Raw genomic sequence first — 19,950 nt, forward strand, 5'->3', positions numbered from 1 at the left:
TTCTTCACGTTGAGGTGTATATTTGCTTTGGTCTGAGATGCTGAGATCATAGAGAGAGCCATTAAATTCTTTTTGGGGGGCAAAAATACCAAATCTAAAATGTGAGTATTTTCTGTCTTTTTTGACATCTCTGATAGTAAACTGGATATGTTTGGGATTTTTGACATTTGACATTGACATTGTAATTTTGAAAATTTTTTTTATCGACAAATAATAAATAAGAGAAAATCAAAGAAAAACTCACTCAACTTATAATGAAAATAATCTTTCATTTCAAATCTGAAATGAACAGCTCCCTCTATTGTCCAAATCTATAATAACAACAATAGAGGGTAAAAGTACATCCTATGATTGGGTACATGTTAGTTATCATAAATAATTTTCAGGAGTTACATCAGATGTGCTGTGTATGTGAAGGACACATAAATGTATTGCTCTTTTTTGTGTTTTGTGTAGTTATGTAGTGATGAGATGAACATCATGTCTGGAAAAACAGTCAAGTATGTATAATATTTTAATAATGGAAATAATGGTAACAACAAGAACCACAAGTGCTAAAAACAACAAAATAATCATTAACGTTGCTTACATTAGAGGCCAATGTTATTTCAAAACATGCCATGTATACAAAATGTATGCAATACATAGAATAAATGGTCCTTTACATTTTTCCCATTTTCGTAGTTGATCAATAGAAAATGAATTGGCAAAAGTTCTGTTTTGGGCCCAAAATGGCAAAAAATTCAACAGTTCTAGCTCCTAAAATGTGAATATTTTGTATTTTGTCTTTGTCTTTTTTGATAGTAAACTGGAAATCTTTGGATTTTTTGCTTTTTTCCAGCAAAACAAGATGCTTGAAGATGTCATCTGGGACTCTGGGAAACTGGGAAGGACAATTTACATGTGAAAAAAACTGCTGTAATCAAAATAATGTGCTATGTACAATTTCAATATTTGTTTCTTCATGTCATGGACACCCTTATACCTCAGTATTAAGAAGTGACTTGTCTTTACTCTCTGTGGTGTCCGTCAACTTTGTGTCTGAGCGAGAAACCTCTTCCTGGAAGGCAGTCTCTAAAACATTCAGGATGGATTTGCGGACTTTATCTTTGAAATCTTGGCCCATGAACACATACAGCAGTGGGTTCAGGCAACTATTGAGAAAGGCCAGACTGGTTGCTATGGGGTATCCGATATTGATGACGTGGTCTAATGTTTCAGTTTGATTATAAGGAATGTGATTTACCAACTCAATTAGACTCATGATGTGATAAGGAGCCCAGCACAGGAAGAATGTGGTGATAACTGCAGCGATGATCTTAAAGGGGCGACTTGACTGGCTGGCCAGGGTGCGATTTCTCCTCAGACGGTGGATTATTGCAGCATAACAGGAGACAATGACAGTGAAGGGGACAACAAATGCCAGCAGGAAGCGGGTGATGGTCATAGCCTGATGACGAAACTGTCGCAGCAGATTCACAGACAGTGTTTCATTGTCATCAGAAAGGGCAAAGTTGTTGAAGCAACTGACGGTGCCATCATCATATGGAGCAGTGTCCCTGAAGATGAAATATGGAGCGCTGAGAATCAGAGCGAATACCCAAACACCCAGACACACACAGGACGCTTTGCGTACACTTCTGTGGTTCCGAGCCCAGACAGGCCACACCACAGACACACATCTGTCCACACTGATCACCACCAGAATGTAGACACTGGTGAAGATGTTCAGAAAGGTTAAGCTGGAGTGCAGTTTGCACATGAACTTGCCAAATGGCCAGTGGAAATCCAAAATCATGTACATCATGCTCAGGGGCCGGAGTGCTGCGAAGACAAAGTCGGCCACAGCAAGGTTGAGATGCCAGACTGTGTTCACTGTTTTCTTCATCTTGAACCCGGTCACCCAGATAACCACTCCGTTCCCAAACACACCAAGAATGAAGACCAGGCAGTAAGCAATGATAGTGATAGTGTGGAGAGACTTCCTCAGCTCAGCATATTTGTCAACATACAAAGAGTAATTTTTTCCAGATACATCTGTTGTATTGTTGTTGTAGGAAGGGGTAGCATTCATCTCCATTATTGTCTTGAGACCTGCAATGGCAAAGAGAGGAAACAATGTGAACAATTTTTCTTTTCTCTGCCTTTCTTTTCCTCTACTTTATTTTATATTAATCGATAATAGTATTGCAAGTCTAAGTTGTCAGCAGTTCCTTCCTGTCAGCATCTTGTTTTGTCGCTTAGTCAGAATTCCTCCAAAATTGTGATTTTGATCTGAGAAGCACCACATATGTAGCACAGCTTTCTCTACTGACCAAATCTATAATAATGACAATTAAAAGTGACAACTATTAAAAGTACATCCTATTATTGGTTTTATGCTAGTCATGATGAATAGTTTTCAGGTGTTACATCAGATGTGTTGTGTATGCGAAGAACACATGAATTACATCCCTCTATGTGTTTAGAGAAAGAGTGAGTACTCACTCTTTTGTGTAGTTTGTGGTGATATGATGAACATTACGAGTGAAAAAAACGGTCAAGTCAGAATAACATTTTAATAAAGGAAATAATGGTAACACCAAGAACCACATGTGCTAAAAACAACATCAACAACACAAAACAAAATAAAAAATCATTACATTAAAATAAAGTTTTCATTGTGGCGTTCATGTTATCTCACAACATGCCACATGCACCAAATTTATGCAATAGATATAAGATTTAAGATTCAAGAGGTTTATCGTCACTCCAGTAGACTAGTGTGAATTTGGTTGGGCTCTCCATTACAGAAAGAGAAGAGAAAGATATATGTGAAGAATAAAATAAAGATACATTAAGATTTATATATAGAGCAAGTGAATATATATATATATAAAAACCAAAGCTTAAAAAAGCCCAACTAGATTTGTAACAGTGTGACAATGATTAAGGTGCTTTTGTAGTAAATGAAAAGGTACTTACACATTCAGCGGTCAAATATTGCATGTATGAGTCTTAACATTAATACTGGACAGAGATAATAACTATTTATGTAGATACTGATGTGTTGCAGCCTCATTTCATGTTTTCTTGGTTTAGGTCATAGACTAGAGTTCTCCCAAGCTGAATGTGTGCTGTACAGATGATGTGGATTGAATTGGAGTGTGGTGTGTGCATATGGGAGTGTGTAGGAATAGATCAAATAATTAGTGTGAGTAATTAATTGTAAAAATGCGATGACTGATTGATTGCTCAAGTTCTTTTATGGGGTAAAAATGCAAAATATTCACTGGTTCTGTCTAAAATTTGAATATTTTGTGTTTTTCCTTTGTTTTGTTTTTTTTATAGTAAACTGGATATCTTTGGGTTTTTTATGTTAGTCAATATAACAGGACGCTTGAAATTGTCACTTTGGACTCTTGGAAACTAGGAAGGACAATTTTCATATTATTTTTATAGACGGATATAATTAACTGAGAGAATTTTTAAAAAAAAAAAAGGCAGTTCAATCAATAAGGACATCAAATGTCAATTTCAGATACGTCAGGATGAGAGAACAACAGGGAGAAAATGATGGATTAAAATCTTCAGAGGTTGTTTATGGTACACATTGAAACACTGCCTGTGAGTCAAAGAGTAGCCACTAACAGGATTGCAGTCTGCGCTTTATTGTCACATTTCTTTTTAACTATAAATTTGAAGTAATGTTCTAGCCTTCATTTTTTTTTAAGTTCTAATCATTGGTTTCTATTATTATTATTATTATTTATATGCCTCGTGTTTGTTGTGTCTTATTTTATGATTTTTTATTGCCCCTTATTTATAGATTTTTAACATTTTATTGCTTTATTGTTTAATTTTGCCATGTGAAGCACTTTCTGCTGCATGCTTCTATGAAAGGTGCTAAAAAAATAGAGCACAGTTGACAACCTTGTTGGATTGAACTTGCATAAAATCCTGAAATTCTTAGAATAACAAAGTAACTCACCTTTCTCAAAGCTCTCCAGTTGGTTTAGGAAGAATCTGTAGCATAAGCAACCAAACTGACTGTTAACATATGTTAATAAATACTAATCTGTGGGTAGTACCGTCGCCGTCGAGGTGGAGCCACAGGCAGCACTCACAGAAGTCTATTTTCTTTTATATAGTTACACTTAAAATGGTTATGCAGTGTGATTAAAATGTTTTCATGTTTTCTGAAACAAAAATGTGTGTGTATTGATACTTTAAGCAACATAATACACATAAAGATACAGCATTGTTCTTCATTATAGTGTTTGGAGCTGCTCCCTGCTTGCTTCTGTACAGTTGGACATATAAACTACACTGCCTCTGTATATCCATACCTGTAATCAAAAAGAGATCTGTAGAGAGAATATATGTTTTCCTAGCATATTTTTTAAATCAATAATAGTATTAGGGCAATTGCGCAAGTTGTCAGCAGTTCCTTCCTGTCAGCATCCTGTTTGGCCACTTAGTCAGATTTCCTCCAAAATTGTGATTTTGATCTGAGAGGCACCAGATATGGTGAACAGCTCTCTCTACTGTCCAAATCTATATTAACAATATTAGAGGGTAACAACTATAAAAACTATAAAATTACATCCTATGATTGGGTACTTAGGTGTTAGTTATCATAAATAATTTTCAGTTACATCAGATGTGTTGTGTACGTGAAGAACACATAAATGTATCGGTCTTTGTGTTTTGTGTAGTTATGTAGTGATGAGATGAACATCATGTCTGGAAAAACAGTCAAGTATGTATAATATTTTAATAATAGAAATAATGGTAACAACAAGAACCACAAGTGCTAAAAACAACAAAATAAGATATCATTAACGTTGCTTACATTAACATCATTTAGAGGCCAATGTTATTTCAAAACATGCCATGTATACAAAATTCATGCAATACATAAATGGTCCCTTACATTTTTCCCATTTTCGTAGTTGATAATAGAAAATTAATTGGCAACAGTTCTGTTTTGGGCCAAAAATGCCAAAAACAGGTTATATCTTCTGAAATGTGAATATTTTGTATTTTGTCTTTTGTCTTTTTTGATAGTAAACTGGAAATCTTTGGATTTTTCCAGCAAAACAAGATGCTTGAAGATGTCATCTGGGACTCTGGGAAGGACAATTTACACATGAAAAAAAAACTGTCAAATCAAAATAATGTGCTATGTACAATTTCAATATTTGTTTCTTCATGTCATGGACACCCTTATACCTCAGTATTAAGAACTGACTTGTCTTTACTCTGACTGGTGTCCGTCAACTTTGTGTCTGAGCGAGAAACCTCTTCCTGGAAGGCAGTCTCTAAAACATTCAGGATGGATTTGCGGACTTTATCCTTGAAATCTTGGCCCATGAACACATACAGCAGTGGGTTCAGGCAACTATTGAGAAAGGCCAGACTGGTTGCTATGGGGTATCCGATACTGATGACGTGGCCTAATGTTTCAGTTTGATAATAAGGAATGTGATTTGCCAACTCAATTAGACTCATGATGTGATAAGGAGCCCAGCACAGGAAGAATGTGGTGATAACTGCAGCGATGATCTTAAAGGGGCGACTTGACTGGCTGGCCAGGGTGCGGTTTCTCCTCAGACGGTGGATTATTACAGCATAACAGGAGACAATGACAGTGAAGGGGACAACAAATCCCAGCAGGAAGCGGGTGATGGTCATAGCCTGATGACGAAACTGTCGCAGCAGATTCACAGACAGTGTTTCATAGTCATCAGAAAGGGCAAAGTTGTTGAAGCAACTGACAGTGCCATCTTCATATGGAGCAGTGTCCCTGAAGATGAAATATGGAGCGCTGAGAATCAGAGCAAGTACCCAAACACCCAGACTGACACAGGACGCTTTGCGTACACTTCTGTGGTTCTGGGCCCAGACAGGCCACACTACAGACACACATCTGTCCACACTGATCACCACCAGAATGTAGACACTGGTGAAGATGTTCAGAAAGCTTATAGTGGTGTTCAGTTTGCACATGAACTTGCCAAATGGCCAGTGGAAATCCAAAGCCAGGTAGGTGACACTCAGGGGCAGGAATGCAGTGAAGAGGAAGTCGGCCACGGCGAGGTTGAGGAACCAAACTGTGTTCACTGTTTTCTTCATCTTGAACCCGGTCACCCAGATAACCACTCCGTTCCCAAACACACCAAGAACAAAGACCAGGCAGTAAATAATGATAGTGATAGTGTGGAGAGACTTCCTCAGCTCAGCATATTTGTCAACATACAAAGAGTCATTTTTTCCCGATACATCTGTTGTATTGGTGTTGTAGGAAGGGGTAGCGTTCATCTCCATTATTGTCTTGAGACCTGCAATGGCAACAAGAGAAAACATTTTTTTCTTTGCTCTGTTCTACCGACATAGATGTCAATAACAGTACAAATTGTATATATATATCTCTATAGGTTCTGTAAACTGTAAACCTTGGAGCACAAGTTCTATGATCCTCTGTTGACAGTTAAAATAATAGTTTGGTTACTTCATCATTCGTATCAGTCCCCATTACATTCTATATTTGAAGTTGGTTGGGTAAGTCATTAAGACTGATATGTATTCTGATCCAGATCCTGGAAAAACTGCCTTTGCTGCGGTCTTATGAAATTAAAACATGAATATGTAGTGGTAATTCTTTGTCTTTCTTCAATAGTAAACTGGATATTTTTTGTGTTGTTGGGTGTTAGCCAGCAAAACAAGACACTTGAAGACGACACCTTGGACTCTGAGAAACTGGGAATTACAATTTTCCCAATTATTTTATGAATCAATCTGGTTAATTGAGAGTATATTGAAACAACACCAGCAATTCAATTGACAATGCCATTAACCTTTAATTTTAGATCTGAATTAAAGAGGAAAATGGTAAGAAAATGATTAAAATCCTCAGGGCTCTGTTATGGTACAGACTGAAACACTGGGGTGAGTCAAAGAGCAGTCAACAAAAAGACTGCAATCTGCAGAGTTGCCTAAAAAAAAGACTTCCCCTTTGTTATAAATCTAAAAACTGTCTGTCTGTTCTGTATCAGAACTGTGTTTTACTCTCAAAAATCAATACTGACTCAGAAAATCAGCAACTTCTCTGAAATAAAGAGGATGAACTCAAACCAGATGATTATATTATATATTATTATATGTCATATTTCTGTTTCATTATGACTTTGAAGTAATGTGTTTTAGCTTTAAGTTGTAAGTTCCAATCATTGGTTTTTACATCATTTCTACTCCTTGTCTGTATTGTATTGTATCATATTATTTTCTAATCTGCCTTAAGTTATTGATTTTTAACATTTTATTGTTTCGATTTTATCTTGTAAAGCACTTTGGGCTGTATGTTTTGATGAAAGGGCTATATAAACAGAGTTGAAGTTACAACTATGCTGAATTTATCTTAACCTGTAAAATTATTAAAGAATAACAAAGTAACTTACCTTTCTCAAAGCTCTCCAGTCGGTTGAGGATGAATCTGCAGCAGAAGTAATGAAGCTGCCTGTTAACGTAGGTTAATAAAGGCTAATGTGTGGGTAGTAATGGGATGTCACTGTTGAGGTGGAGCCACAGGCAGCACGCACTCAAATAGCATGAGGGCAAGTGCACAAGTCTGAGTGATCTACTCCATCATGCCAGCATCCTGTTGTGCAATCTTAACCTTTCAGCTGGCCATTACTTAAGAATTAAGAAATAAGGTTGAGCAAGCACAAAAAGTTTCCACAAACAACACTGGTGACATTTCTCTCTCCCTCAAAAACATCTAATATAACTGCAGTGTCCCTGTATTCCTAATGTTTTCTTTTTGTTTTGTGACCCCCGTGGAAGAGGAGCATACACAGCCCATGCTTAACTAACTATTTTCCTACAACATCTTTATTTATTCATAGAGACCAATTAAAAAGTGGAAATGTTCAATACTATTGGAGCTATTGAGTTACCGAACCCACTGTTACATTTTGGCCTTAACTAAAACATTCCCACAATCCACTCACAGTTCAAGGTGACGACCTCTCTGTATCTTTAGCAGCAGAGTTGTGCTGCACAAATGATCGTATCGAACAACTTCAAGTTAATGACATGGATTACAAAATACTTACACTTACAAACCCCATTAAAAATATCTTGGGGAAGGATACAGAGGGATCTAAATGTTCTAAATGATCTAAAAATTATGAAGTGCTTTCCTCATGTATAAAGGCTGTAAGCATTTGACACTCATCTAAAAATAACTTTACATTCATGACCAAACTATTTCAGCAATAAAGTTAACAAATTCATCATGCTAGTTAGCCAGTGGTGTTTATTAGAATAATAGGACACAATGTAAAAGCAGTGGAAAATAACTGACTTTGGCATCGAACGCTTACTTAAGATATTTATAAATAACAATTGAGTCATAATTTACAGTGCGGCAAAAAAGTATTTAGTCAGCCACCAATTGTGCAAGTTCTCCCACTTAAAAAGATGAGAGGCCTGTAATTTTCATCATAGGTATACCTCAAATATGAGAGACAGAATGGGGGGAAAGAATCCAGAAAATCACATTGTCTGATTTTTAAAGAATTTATTTGCAAATTATGGTGGAAAATAAGTATTTGGTCAATAACAAAAGTTCATCTCAATACTTTGTTATATACCCTTTGTTGGCAATGATAGAGGTCAAACATTTTCTGTAAGTCTTCACACACTGTTGCTGGTATTTTGGCCCATTCCTCCATGCAGATCTCCTCTAGAGCAGTGATGTTTTGGGGCTGTCGCTGGGCAACATGGACTTTCAACTCCCTCCAACGATTTTCTATGGGGTTGAGATCTGGAGACTGGCTAGGCCACTCCAGGACCTTGAAATGCTTCTTACAAAGCCACTCCTTCGTTGCCCGGGCGGTGTGTTTGGGATCATTGTTATGCTGAAAGATCCAGCCACGTTTAATTTTCAATGCCCTTGCTGATGGAAGGAGGTTTTCACTCAAAATCTCACGATACATGGCCCCATTCATTCTTTCCTTTACACGGATCAGTCGTCCTGGTCCCTTTGCAGAAAAACAGCCCCAAAGCATGATGTTTCCACCCCCATGCTTCACAGTAGGTATGGTGTTCTTTGGATGCAACTCAGCATTCTTTCTCTTCCAAACACGACAAGTTGAGTTTTTACCAAAAAGTTCTATTTTGGTTTCATCTGACCATATGACATTCTCCCAATCCTCTTCTGGATCATCCAAATGCTCTCTAGCAAACTTCAGACGGGCCTGGACATGTACTGGCTTAAGCAGGGGGACACGTCTGGCACTGCAGGATTTGAGTCCCTGGCGGCGTAGTGTGTTACTGATGGTAGCCTTTGTTATTTTGGTCCCAGCTCTCTGCGGGTCATTCACTAGGTCCCCCCGTGTGGTTCTGGGATTTTTGCTCACCGTTCTTGTGATCATTTTGACCCCACGGGGTGAGATCTTGCGTGGAGCCCCAGATCCCCAGATTGCTCCCACAGTTGATTTCTTCACACCAAGCTGCTTACCTATTGCAGATTCAGTCTTCCCAGCCTGGTGCAGGTCTACAATTTTGTTTCTGGTGTCCTCTGACAGCTCTTTGGTCTTGGCCATAGTGGAGTTTGGAGTGTGCCCCACTGTACTGCAGCCATTGATAGAGCAAACATGTTTGTTTACTGTTTGTAATTTGAAAGGCAACAAATCACTCAGTTTTTTTCCTTCTGAAATTTGCTGTCCTTGTTTTGAGAAGGAAAGTCCTGGCATGACCTCTCCTACTTCCAAGATGCACAGTGAAGGGACAACCCCTGAGGACAGCAACACTTTTGACACAAAGAACAACTTCAATTTCAGACAATCACACTCCAGCTTGTGGCCTTCTTCAGGGCCATCATGGGAGACATTATAAAGAGCGTTTAAATGACATTAAACTCCTTGATCTGAGAGGCACCCGATATGCAGAACAGCTCTCTCTAGTGATCAAATTTATAATAGCAACAATAAAAAGTCACAACTAGAAAAAGTACACCCTGTGATGTCTACATGTTAGCTATGATAAATAGTTTTCAGGTGCTACATCAGGTGAGTTATTTATATGAAGGAAACATGAATACATCCCTCTGTGTTTATAGTGACTACTCAGTGTGATGTGAAGTTATCTGGTAACTACGAGATGTACATGAACATGAAGTCATAAAGTCAGAATAGTATTTGAACAATGGAAACAGTCATCATCATTGTTATCATCTATGGACTCCTAGGATAGTTGGCCACAAGGGCAAAAAACATAAAGACAACAAACGATTATTTACAGTGTTCTTTTATATAGAGGGAGATGTTATATCACAACGTGCCACAAAGTCACAGAATACTTGTGACATTTCTTCCATTCAATTAGCTGATAAACAGAAAATGGAAGCAAAAAATGATAACTGAATGATATCTTCTTTTGGGGGGCAAAAATGTTAAAAAGAATGCACTGATTTTGCTCGGGGTTGGACAAAACTTGAAGATGTCACCTTGGACTCTAAGAAAATGGGATCTAATTTTTTTCATAGACCATATTAGTTTATCATTTTGCTATGTCTATCTTCTTTTATTCGAATTGCTTGGCAGTGCAGGTAGTTCTTGCCAGTGTTGGAATAACAACTTCTGCTGGATTTTCCACCATTTTCCGCACTTTCACCAATGTCTCGTACCTGGCGGAAATATAGGAACACTCTCTCTGAACGGACCTTTGACTGGTCAAAGTCTCCCGTCACGGGTTCTACAGCCTGAAAACAGAGCCAAGAGGAGGTGCAGATGTCTAGTTTTCCCCAATTACACTAAAAATAAACTGCCTACCGCAGCTTTAACTGAGAAAAAATGGGGGCTCAATCGATAAAAGCAATAAACTTTGATTTCAGTACCAAAATGAAACAGGGAGAAAATGATAGATGGAAATCCTGAGAGCTCAGTTTGACAGTAACCTATATATACAAAATTCACGCAATACATAGAATAAGTGGTCCTTTACATTTTTCCAATTTTAGTAGTTGATCAATAGAAAATGAATTGGCAAAAGTTCTGTTTTGGGCCAAAAATGCCAAAAACTGAACGGTTCTAGCTTGTGAAATGTGAATATTTTGTATTTTTTCTTTGTATTTTTTGATAGTAAACTGGAAATCTTTGGATTTTTCGCTCTTTTTCAGCAAAACAAGATGCTTGAAGATGCCATCTGGGACTCTGGGAAGGACAATTTACACGTGAAAAAAAACCTGTCAAATCAAAATAATGTGCTATGTACAATTTCAATATTTGTTTCTTCATGTCATGGACACCCTTATACCTCAGTATTAAGAAGTGACTTGTCTTTACTCTCTCTGGTGTCCGTCAACTTTGTGTCTGAGCGAGAAACCTCTTCCTGGAAGGCAGTCTCTAAAACATTCAGGATGGATTTGTGGACTTTATCCTTGAAATCTTGGCCCATGAACACATACAGCAGTGGGTTCAGGCAACTGTTGAGAAAGGCCAGACTGATTGCTATGGGGTATCCGATACTGATGACGTGGCCTAATGTTTCAGTTTGATAATAAGGAATGTGATTTGCCAACTCAATTAGACTCATGATGTGATAAGGAGCCCAGCACAGGAAGAATGTGGTGATAACTGCAGCGATGATCTTAAAGGGGCGACTTGACTGGCTGGCCAGGGTGCGATTTCTCCTCAGACGGTGGATTATTGCAGCATAACAAGAGACAATGACAGTGAAGGGGACAACAAATCCCAGCAGGAAGCGGGTGATGGTCATAGCCTGAAGACGAAACTGTCGCAGCAGATTCACAGACAGTGTTTCATAGTCAACAGAAAAGGCAAAGTTGTTGAAGCAACTGACGGTGCCATCATCATATGGAACAGTGTCCCTGAAGATGAAATATGGAGCGCTGAGAATCAGAGCGAGTACCCAAACACCCAGACTGACACAGGACGCTTTGCGTACACTTCTGTGGTTCTGGGCCCAGACAGGCCACACTACAGACACACATCTGTCCACACTGATCACCACCAGAATGTAGACACTGGCAAACATGTTCAGAAAGCTTATAGTGGTGTTCAGTTTGCATATGAACTTGCCAAATGGCCAGTGGAAATCCAAAGCCAGGTAGGTGACACTCAGGGGCAGGAATGCAGTGAAGAGGAAGTCGGCCACAGCGAGGTTGAGGAACCAAACTGTGTTCACTGTTTTCTTCATCTTGAACCCGGTCACCCAGATAACCACTCCGTTCCCAAACACACCAAGAACAAAGACCAGGCAGTAAATAATGATAGTGATAGTGTGGAGAGACTTCCTCAGCTCAGCATATTTGTCAACATACAAAGAGACATTTTGTCCCGATACATCTGTTGTATTGGTGTTGTAGGAAGGGGTAGCGTTCATCTCCATTATTGTCTTGAGACCTGCAATGGCAACGAGAGAAAACATTTTTTTCTTTGCTCTGTTCTACCGACACAGATGTCAATAACAGTACAAATTGTATATATATCTCTATAGGTTCTGTAAACTGTAAACCTTGGAGCACAAGTTCTATGATCCTCTGTTGACAGTTAAAATAATAGTTTGGTTACTTCATCATTCGTATCAGTCCCCATTACATTCTATATTTGAAGTTGGTTGGGTAAGTCATTAAGACTGATATGTATTCTGATCCAGATCCTGGAAAAACTGCCTTTGCTGCGGTCTTATGAAATTAAAACATGAATATGTAGTGGTAATTCTTTGTCTTTCTTCAATAGTAAACTGGATATTTTTTGTGTTGTTGGGTGTTAGCCAGCAAAACAAGACACTTGAAGACGACACCTTGGACTCTGAGAAACTGGGAATTACAATTTTCCCAATTATTTTATGAATCAATCTGGTTAATTGAGAGTATATTGAAACAACACCAGCAATTCAATTGACAATGCCATTAACCTTTAGTTTTAGATCTGAATTAAAGAGGAAAATGGTAAGAAAATGATTAAAATCCTCAGGGCTCTGTTATGGTACAGACTAGTTGCCTAAAAAAATTAAAAGACTTCCCCTTTGTTATAAATTTAAAAACTGTCTGTCTGTTCTGTTTCGGAACTGTGTTTAACATTTTATTGTTTTTTTTGTTTTGATTTTATCTTGTTAAGCACTTTGGGCTGTATGTTTTGATGAAAGGGCTATATAAACAGAGTTGAAGTTACAACTATGTTGAATTTATCTTAACCTGTAAAATTATTAAAGAATAACAAAGTAACTTACCTTTCTCAAAGCTCTCCAGTCGGTTGAGGATGAATCTGCAGCAGAAGTAATGATGGTGCCTGTTAACGTAAGTTAATAAAGGCTAACGTGTGGGTAGTAATGTGATGTCACTGTCGAGGTGGAGCCACAGGCAGCACGCACAAAAAAAAATAATTCTTTTTCAACCCTGATGTTTATCAAATCTCATTTATATAGTTATATAGTGTTTTCATGTTTTTTAAAACAAAATGTGTCTTTACAGTAGAGTACTACATTATGGGGTTTGGAGCAGCATCTTTAACTTTGTCGACATTGTTGCTCTGCATTGACTGTGTGAAATCAACATCTGTATTATTACTGAAAGCATCCTCTCTTCACCCTGCACCAGCTTACAGAAAAGTAACAGCAGCATTTGTCAGTAATTCATGGTTGCCACACAGTTTTATAAAATATCAGACTGCTCGCTGCTTCCCTCTGTCCAGTTGAAGCTGGACACATAAACTACACCTCTGCCTCTGTGTATCTATCCATAAGAGATCAGAAGTAAGAAAATATCTTTTTCTAATATATTGTGGAGTTTTCTACTCCATCATGCCAGCATCCTGTTGTGCAATCATAATCTACTGATTGTATAGACCCATTGCTTAAGAATTAAGAAATAAGTTTGCGCAAGCACAAAACGTTTCCACGAACAACACTGGTGACATTTCTGTATCCCTCAAAAACATCTAATATAACCACAATGTCCCTGTATTCCTAATGTTTTCTTTTTGTGACCCCCATGGAAGAGGAGCATGCACAGCCAAGAGGAGGTGCGGATGTCTAGTTTTCCCAATTAAATAAGGCAAATAAACTGCCTACCACAGCTTTAACAAATGGGGGCTCAATCGATAACAACAATAAACTTTAATTTCAGTACCGAAATGAAACAGGGAGAAAATGATAGATGGAAAATCCTGAGAGCTCAGTTTGACAGTAACCTAACTGGGTTTTACTTAATTGGTTTATAAGTCAAATCCAATGTAAGAGGTCTCTCTGCCCCAAACTAGATGATTTCATTGTCATATTTTAACTACAAATTTGAAGTAATACTTCAGCCTTAGTTTTTAAGTTCTAACTATTGTTTTTTACATCAACTGTATCCCTTGTGTTTGTCGTATTGCATTTTGTTATTTTTATTGACCTTAATTATCTTATTGCTTCATTGTTTTAATTTTGCCATGTGAAGCACTTTGGGCTGCATGTTTCTATGAATGATGCTATATTAATAGAGCTCTGTTAACAACCTTGTTGATCATTACATTTTGTGAATAACGAATGTAACTTACTTTTCTTAAAGCTCCAGTGGGGTGAGGATGAATCTGTGGACAAACTGACAGATGAATATATGCTATCCTGTTGGTAGTAATGTGACGTGCTTTTTTCCTCCCTGAAGTCTATTAAATTTAAACTGGTCATGTAGTGTAAATAAAAATGGTTTCATGTTTTCAGAAACAAAAAATGTGTCTTCTCCGATACTTCAAGCAATATAATGCACATAAAGATACAGTATTGTACTACATTATAGTGTCAGTGATGTTGGTTTGTGTTGACTGTGTGAAATCATCATCTGTACATGTAGGTTACATAACTAAACCTTCCAAAACCTGTCAATAAATGAGGTTTACTAAACAGTTTTATAAAATATAAAGCTGCTCCCTGCATGCCTCTGTCCAGCTGAAGCTGAACACATGAACTATACTCTGTGTATCCATACGTAAGCTAAAGAGATCTGAAGTGAGATTATGACACACTATCTTACTCAATGCTAGCACTCAGGTAATTTCACAAGTTGAGGTCTTTTTTATCTTTTCCTTGCACTCTTAATTAGATTTCTTGTGAAATTCTGAAAGATACCTGTCATACCCAACTGTGAATAAGTGGTTACTAAAAGTACATCCTGTAATTGGCTACCTGTTAATTATGATAAATAATCAAGTGTCACATCAGAAGAGTTGTATGAGTGACAGACATAAATTTGTGTTTACAATGACTACTCAGCATTTTCTGTTATCTGGTAATTACAACACGTACATAATGAGTGGAAAAACGGTCAAATCAGAATAATATTTTAATAATAAAGGAAACAGTCATCATCATTGTCATCTTTTATGGGCCCTGGGTACAGTTGGCCACAATGGCTAAAAAACAAAACAGAGCAATCAAACAACCAAAAAGTTTGAAAAAACTATAGTGCTAAATCACTTAAGTAGAGAACTTTCAATTTTCATCAATACATGTTATGCACAATTTTCCCCTCCTTTGTATTTTTAAACATATATAGTCCATTTAGATATCATTATCTTGGGTTTGCTAGGGGGCACACACAGCAAGAAGGTTCCGCGTTCAAATCTAGGTTTGGACCTGGGGTCTTGTGTGGAGTCTGCATGTTATGGTAAATGGTAAATGGTCTGTATTTCTAGTTATTACAACTACTCAAAGCGCTTTACATGACATCCTCATTCACCCATTCACACATCATTCATACAGGAGACTATTCTTTCATACTCATTCACAATTACAACAATTACAACATTAGAAATTAAGTGGTAAAAATGTGATAAATGATTGTTCTCTTAAATTCTTTTTTGGGGGTGAAAATGCCAATAATTGAGCGGTCCTAGCTTCTAAAATGTGAACAATCTCTTTTTTGTTTTTTGATAGTAAATTTTTTGCTGTTGGTTGAACAACACAAGACACAAGGTATCGCACTGGACTGTTGAGAAACCTGGAAAGGGCAATTTCCCACTTTTTTGTTTTTAACAGACCAATATGATTAATTGAGAGATATTCCAGATAAAAACTGGCAGGTTAACCGATGAAAATAATCTTTAGTTTCCTCTCTGAAATAAACACAGAAAACATTACAACTATGCTGAGCACACAATGCAGCTGTTACAATAAGCATTAATAATCCCATAGTCACTATTAATTAGGCTAACTATTAATTGCCTAAATTTAGCTTGTGCTAAATAATAAACGAAAATAACATGTTTATCAACGCATGCAGTAGACATTTAGAAGTCAATAAGAAATAGACATTACAGGGTGATTTACTTAATAAAAATGACTATACTGACTAAATGAGTTGTATCAAACGTGGTGGAAATGATCACTTTAATTTCACTAACTGTCATGTGTCGAATTTTCTCATGTACACACACAACAGGAACAGAAACTGGGATCAGATGGGTGTGAGGGGAAAGTTACAACATTAACTTTCGATGGGCTTGTTTGTGCAGTGGTTCCCTGTTTCACACTGTAGATTTTGTATTAGCTCTTCCATACGTCAGCTAAGAGAAGCCGTGAGATTCTTTGTCACACTAGCCTTATTAGTTTATGTTATTGATGAAAATTATGACTGGTTTCACTTGATGGCACGTTATATATCTAGTAGGTCTGGGATGGTACAGACTAGTGAAGAAGCAACATTGTTCATTGAAAGATAAATATAACCACTTACCCTATTGGTTCAGTTTGATAGATAGATTTGTCAGCATATGTGTCTTATTTTCCCTTGTAAAGCACTTTGTAATGTCTGGTTTTAATAACGACCAGCACAAATGTCCTTTAACAAAAATATTTCAACTTTCTACCATTTCAAAAGGCTGAAGACTTTTCTAGACCTGATCAGCTGGCCAGTCAAAAAACTCATATCAATCAAACTGTGACAGGTGAAATGTTGCCTTGAGGGTCCTTGAATTCAAAAAACCAAAAAAAAGTTATTTGTTATATACAGTTAAGATTTCTATGTACAGTTACAGTATTTGTTTATTGACATCATGATTATACCTCTGCATCAGAAACAGACTTTTCTTTGCTCCGACTGGTGACCATTGAGTTTGTGTAGGTATAAGAGCGAGAAACCTCTTCCTGGAAGGCAGTCTCTAATACATTCAGGATGGATTTGCGGACTTTATCCTTGAAATCTTGGCCCATGAACACATACAGCAGTGGGTTCAGGCAACTGTTGAGAAAGGCCAGACTGGTTGCTATGGGGACTCCTATAGTGGTGACATGGTCTAATGTTTCACTTGCATGATTAGCCATGTGATTTACCAACTCAATTAGCGCCATGATGTGATAAGGAGCCCAGCACAGGAAAAAAGTGGTGATAACTGCAGCGATGATCTTAAAGGGGCGACTTGACCGGCTGGCCAGGGTGCGGTTTCTCCTCAGACGGTGGATTATTACAGCATAACAGGAGACAATGACAGTGAAGGGGACAACAAATCCCAGCAGGAAGCGGGTGATGGTCATAGCCTGATGACGAAACTGTCGCAGCAGATTCACAGACAGTGTTTCATAGTCATCAGAAAAGGCAAAGTTGTTGAAGCAGTTGATGATGTCGTCATTGTTATACGATGGAGCAGTGTCCCTGAAGATGAAATATGGAGCGCTGAGAATCAGAGCGAGTACCCAAACACCCAGACTGACACAGGACGCTTTGCGTACACTTCGGTGGTTCTGGGCCCAGACAGGCCACACCACAGACACACATCTGTCCACACTGATCACCACCAGAATGTAGACACTGGCAAACATGTTCAGAAAGCTTATAGTGGTGTTCAGTTTGCACATGAACTTGCCGAAAGGCCAGTGGAAATCCAAAGCTGTGTACGTCACACTCAGGGGCAGGAATGCAGTGAAGAGGAAATCGGCCACGGCGAGGTTGAGGAACCAAACTGTGTTCACTGTTTTCTTCATCTTGAACCCGGTCACCCAGATAACCACTCCGTTCCCAAACACACCAAGAACGAAGGCCAGGCAGTAAACAATGAGGGACATGATGTTGAGAGACTGTCTCAGCTCAGCGTGCTCATCCTTATAGTCATACTCATCATCGTCGTCATAAAAAGAGCCATTTTTTCCTGTGGCATCTGTTGTATTGATGTGATAGAAAGGGGTAGCAGTCATTAGCTCCATCATTGTCTTGAGACCTGCAATAAAAGCAAAAACAAAAGTTAACAGCCCCTAATGATGCACAAGATGGATGTTTTCCTAAATGGCTCTCATCAAAAGCATAGTCAGAGATTATGTCAGTTCCACAAAAGGCCTTTAGAAGATGCTGTTCACATGGAGTTGACTTGAACCGTCCCAACCGCACTGCAGTACTTCATTATACGACCTTTTTGTGAACTGCAGCAGACATTAAGACAAATCTAAATAACATTTTGAAGAAAAACAGCAACCTTTCTATGCTACGCTTCATAATAAGTCTGAATCTCTATAAGTCACCAGTTTGCCCACAGAATGAAATTTATAAAATGGAACAGAAACTGATGAGCAAAAGGATCTGCAAAGTTATGGTCAACCACAGTCTATAAAACAAATTTATTCAAGAAAGTGTTCCCATGTGCTGTTGATATCTAGGCTTAATGACATTTTATAATAAGGGTAGAAATCTCAGTGACTCTCAATGATGATTTATTCTATGAATTAGCATAATATCACTGATTCCTATTGCTCACCATTAACAAACGACCAGGTCACTATGACTTTATGAGGTTAGCTCACAATTAATAGATCATCAATTAAGGACTGTTAATTTACATTTCACACATTAATTGACAATCAACCAAATCAGCTCCCTTGGCTGAGAAAATACATGATTCTGGTTTATTTCAGGACCATGTACTTGCTCAGCCTCTTTGATTAAAAAACAAATAGCTTCATATTTCTACAAGAATAGGTTCTGTTCTACTTTAAAACTGGGCGTCACATACAAGCATGTACATGTTGTTGCATGACCCAGTGGTATCTGGTATTAGCAGGCAGAAAAGAAGATGCACCTAAACATAAATCATAATTTGTTAATTGGCATCTGCTAGTTGATGTCGGTTTAAGTGCATATTTCTCCACCGTGCTACACTGTGCGTCTTTCAACAATAACACACATATAATTAAAAAAAAAAAATCCAACAACTTGTGTTTAACCTCTGGGTTGTAAATGTCTCAAAAACACCACTGCGCCTTGCAGCAGCATGTAAATGTTTGTATCTGACGCCCAAAAACAGTATCTATTCTAGAAATATGAAACTTCTTTCAGAGATGCTGAGCACATACGTGAACCTTAAATCAACCTTTATGTACTTGTATGTAAGAGGAGTCCAGCTGGTCAGGTCTCCTATCAATGAATGTATGAACTATCTGTGGATTAGCAGTCCTTAATTGATGATCAATTAAGTGCGAACCAATCACATAAAGTCAGTGACCTAACTACTCAATGATGAGACACAAATTGATTACTGATAACATCCTGCATCAATCCATACATTAAATCATCATGCATTCCTTAAGCATTCCTTAGGTATCTGATTTGCACTCCTATAAATTGTTCCCGGGTTAACTAAGAGTTATTGCTCATAAAGACCTTTGTCGACCTCAAAAAGCAGCAAGCTTTATGAAATGAAGCGGCTCAAATTCCCGACTGAGATTTTAACCAGGTCATGTTAAACAGCCCACATCAGCTCCTCTATTGTCTGTTTTTTCCCCACAGTTTGGTGTGATACACTGAGCTAAGGTCTCTGAGGAAAACAAAGCTACTGTACCTCTCTCAGCGCGCCACTGCGACGAGGTTGCGTCCGCTGCAAATGCAACACTGGACAAGTCCCACCAGACTGCAAGGAATTGAGGAGACTTGATCCCCGACTCCTTAAATATGTGACGTAATCGCTTACATCGAGGCGGGAC

At 38.0% G+C, this 19,950-nt stretch overlaps 4 protein-coding genes across 4 annotated transcripts; all 4 read right to left on the reverse strand.

Moving 5' to 3' along the window:
- Window positions 1-793: 793 nt before the first annotated feature.
- LOC139204717 (chemerin-like receptor 1) lies at window positions 794-2,080 on the reverse strand. The gene has a single exon (XM_070834681.1). The coding sequence runs from the start codon at window positions 2,078-2,080 to the stop codon at window positions 980-982; it is 1,101 nt and encodes a 366-aa protein (XP_070690782.1). The 3' UTR covers window positions 794-979.
- A 2,657-nt stretch (window positions 2,081-4,737) lies between these two features.
- Window positions 4,738-7,472, reverse strand: LOC139204702 (chemerin-like receptor 1). Its single transcript, XM_070834661.1, has 2 exons — window positions 7,440-7,472; window positions 4,738-6,323 (listed from the first exon to the last, which is right to left on the reverse strand). Exon 2 carries the CDS (start codon window positions 6,307-6,309, stop codon window positions 5,209-5,211), a length of 1,101 nt encoding a protein of 366 aa, XP_070690762.1. The 5' UTR covers window positions 6,310-6,323; window positions 7,440-7,472; the 3' UTR covers window positions 4,738-5,208.
- Window positions 7,473-11,090: 3,618 nt separating this feature from the next.
- On the reverse strand, window positions 11,091-12,396 carry LOC139204716 (chemerin-like receptor 1). The gene has a single exon (XM_070834680.1). It carries the CDS (start codon window positions 12,394-12,396, stop codon window positions 11,296-11,298), a length of 1,101 nt encoding a protein of 366 aa, XP_070690781.1. The 3' UTR covers window positions 11,091-11,295.
- A 4,541-nt stretch (window positions 12,397-16,937) lies between these two features.
- LOC139204699 (chemerin-like receptor 1) lies at window positions 16,938-18,186 on the reverse strand. Its single transcript, XM_070834658.1, has one exon. The coding sequence runs from the start codon at window positions 18,184-18,186 to the stop codon at window positions 17,044-17,046; it is 1,143 nt and encodes a 380-aa protein (XP_070690759.1). The 3' UTR covers window positions 16,938-17,043.
- Window positions 18,187-19,950: the final 1,764 nt, after the last annotated feature.

This window comes from Pempheris klunzingeri, chromosome 8 (assembly GCF_042242105.1).
Source record: "Pempheris klunzingeri isolate RE-2024b chromosome 8, fPemKlu1.hap1, whole genome shotgun sequence".
Classification (NCBI taxonomy): domain Eukaryota; kingdom Metazoa; phylum Chordata; class Actinopteri; order Acropomatiformes; family Pempheridae; genus Pempheris; species Pempheris klunzingeri.

Bases quoted from the DNA above. Each gene is read 5' to 3' on its own strand.
- LOC139204702 (XM_070834661.1), bottom strand. From the start codon at position 6,309: ATGGAGATGAACGCTACCCCTTCCTACAACACCAATACAACAGATGTA.
- LOC139204699 (XM_070834658.1), bottom strand. From the start codon at position 18,186: ATGATGGAGCTAATGACTGCTACCCCTTTCTATCACATCAATACAACA.
- LOC139204716 (XM_070834680.1), bottom strand. From the start codon at position 12,396: ATGGAGATGAACGCTACCCCTTCCTACAACACCAATACAACAGATGTA.
- LOC139204717 (XM_070834681.1), bottom strand. From the start codon at position 2,080: ATGGAGATGAATGCTACCCCTTCCTACAACAACAATACAACAGATGTA.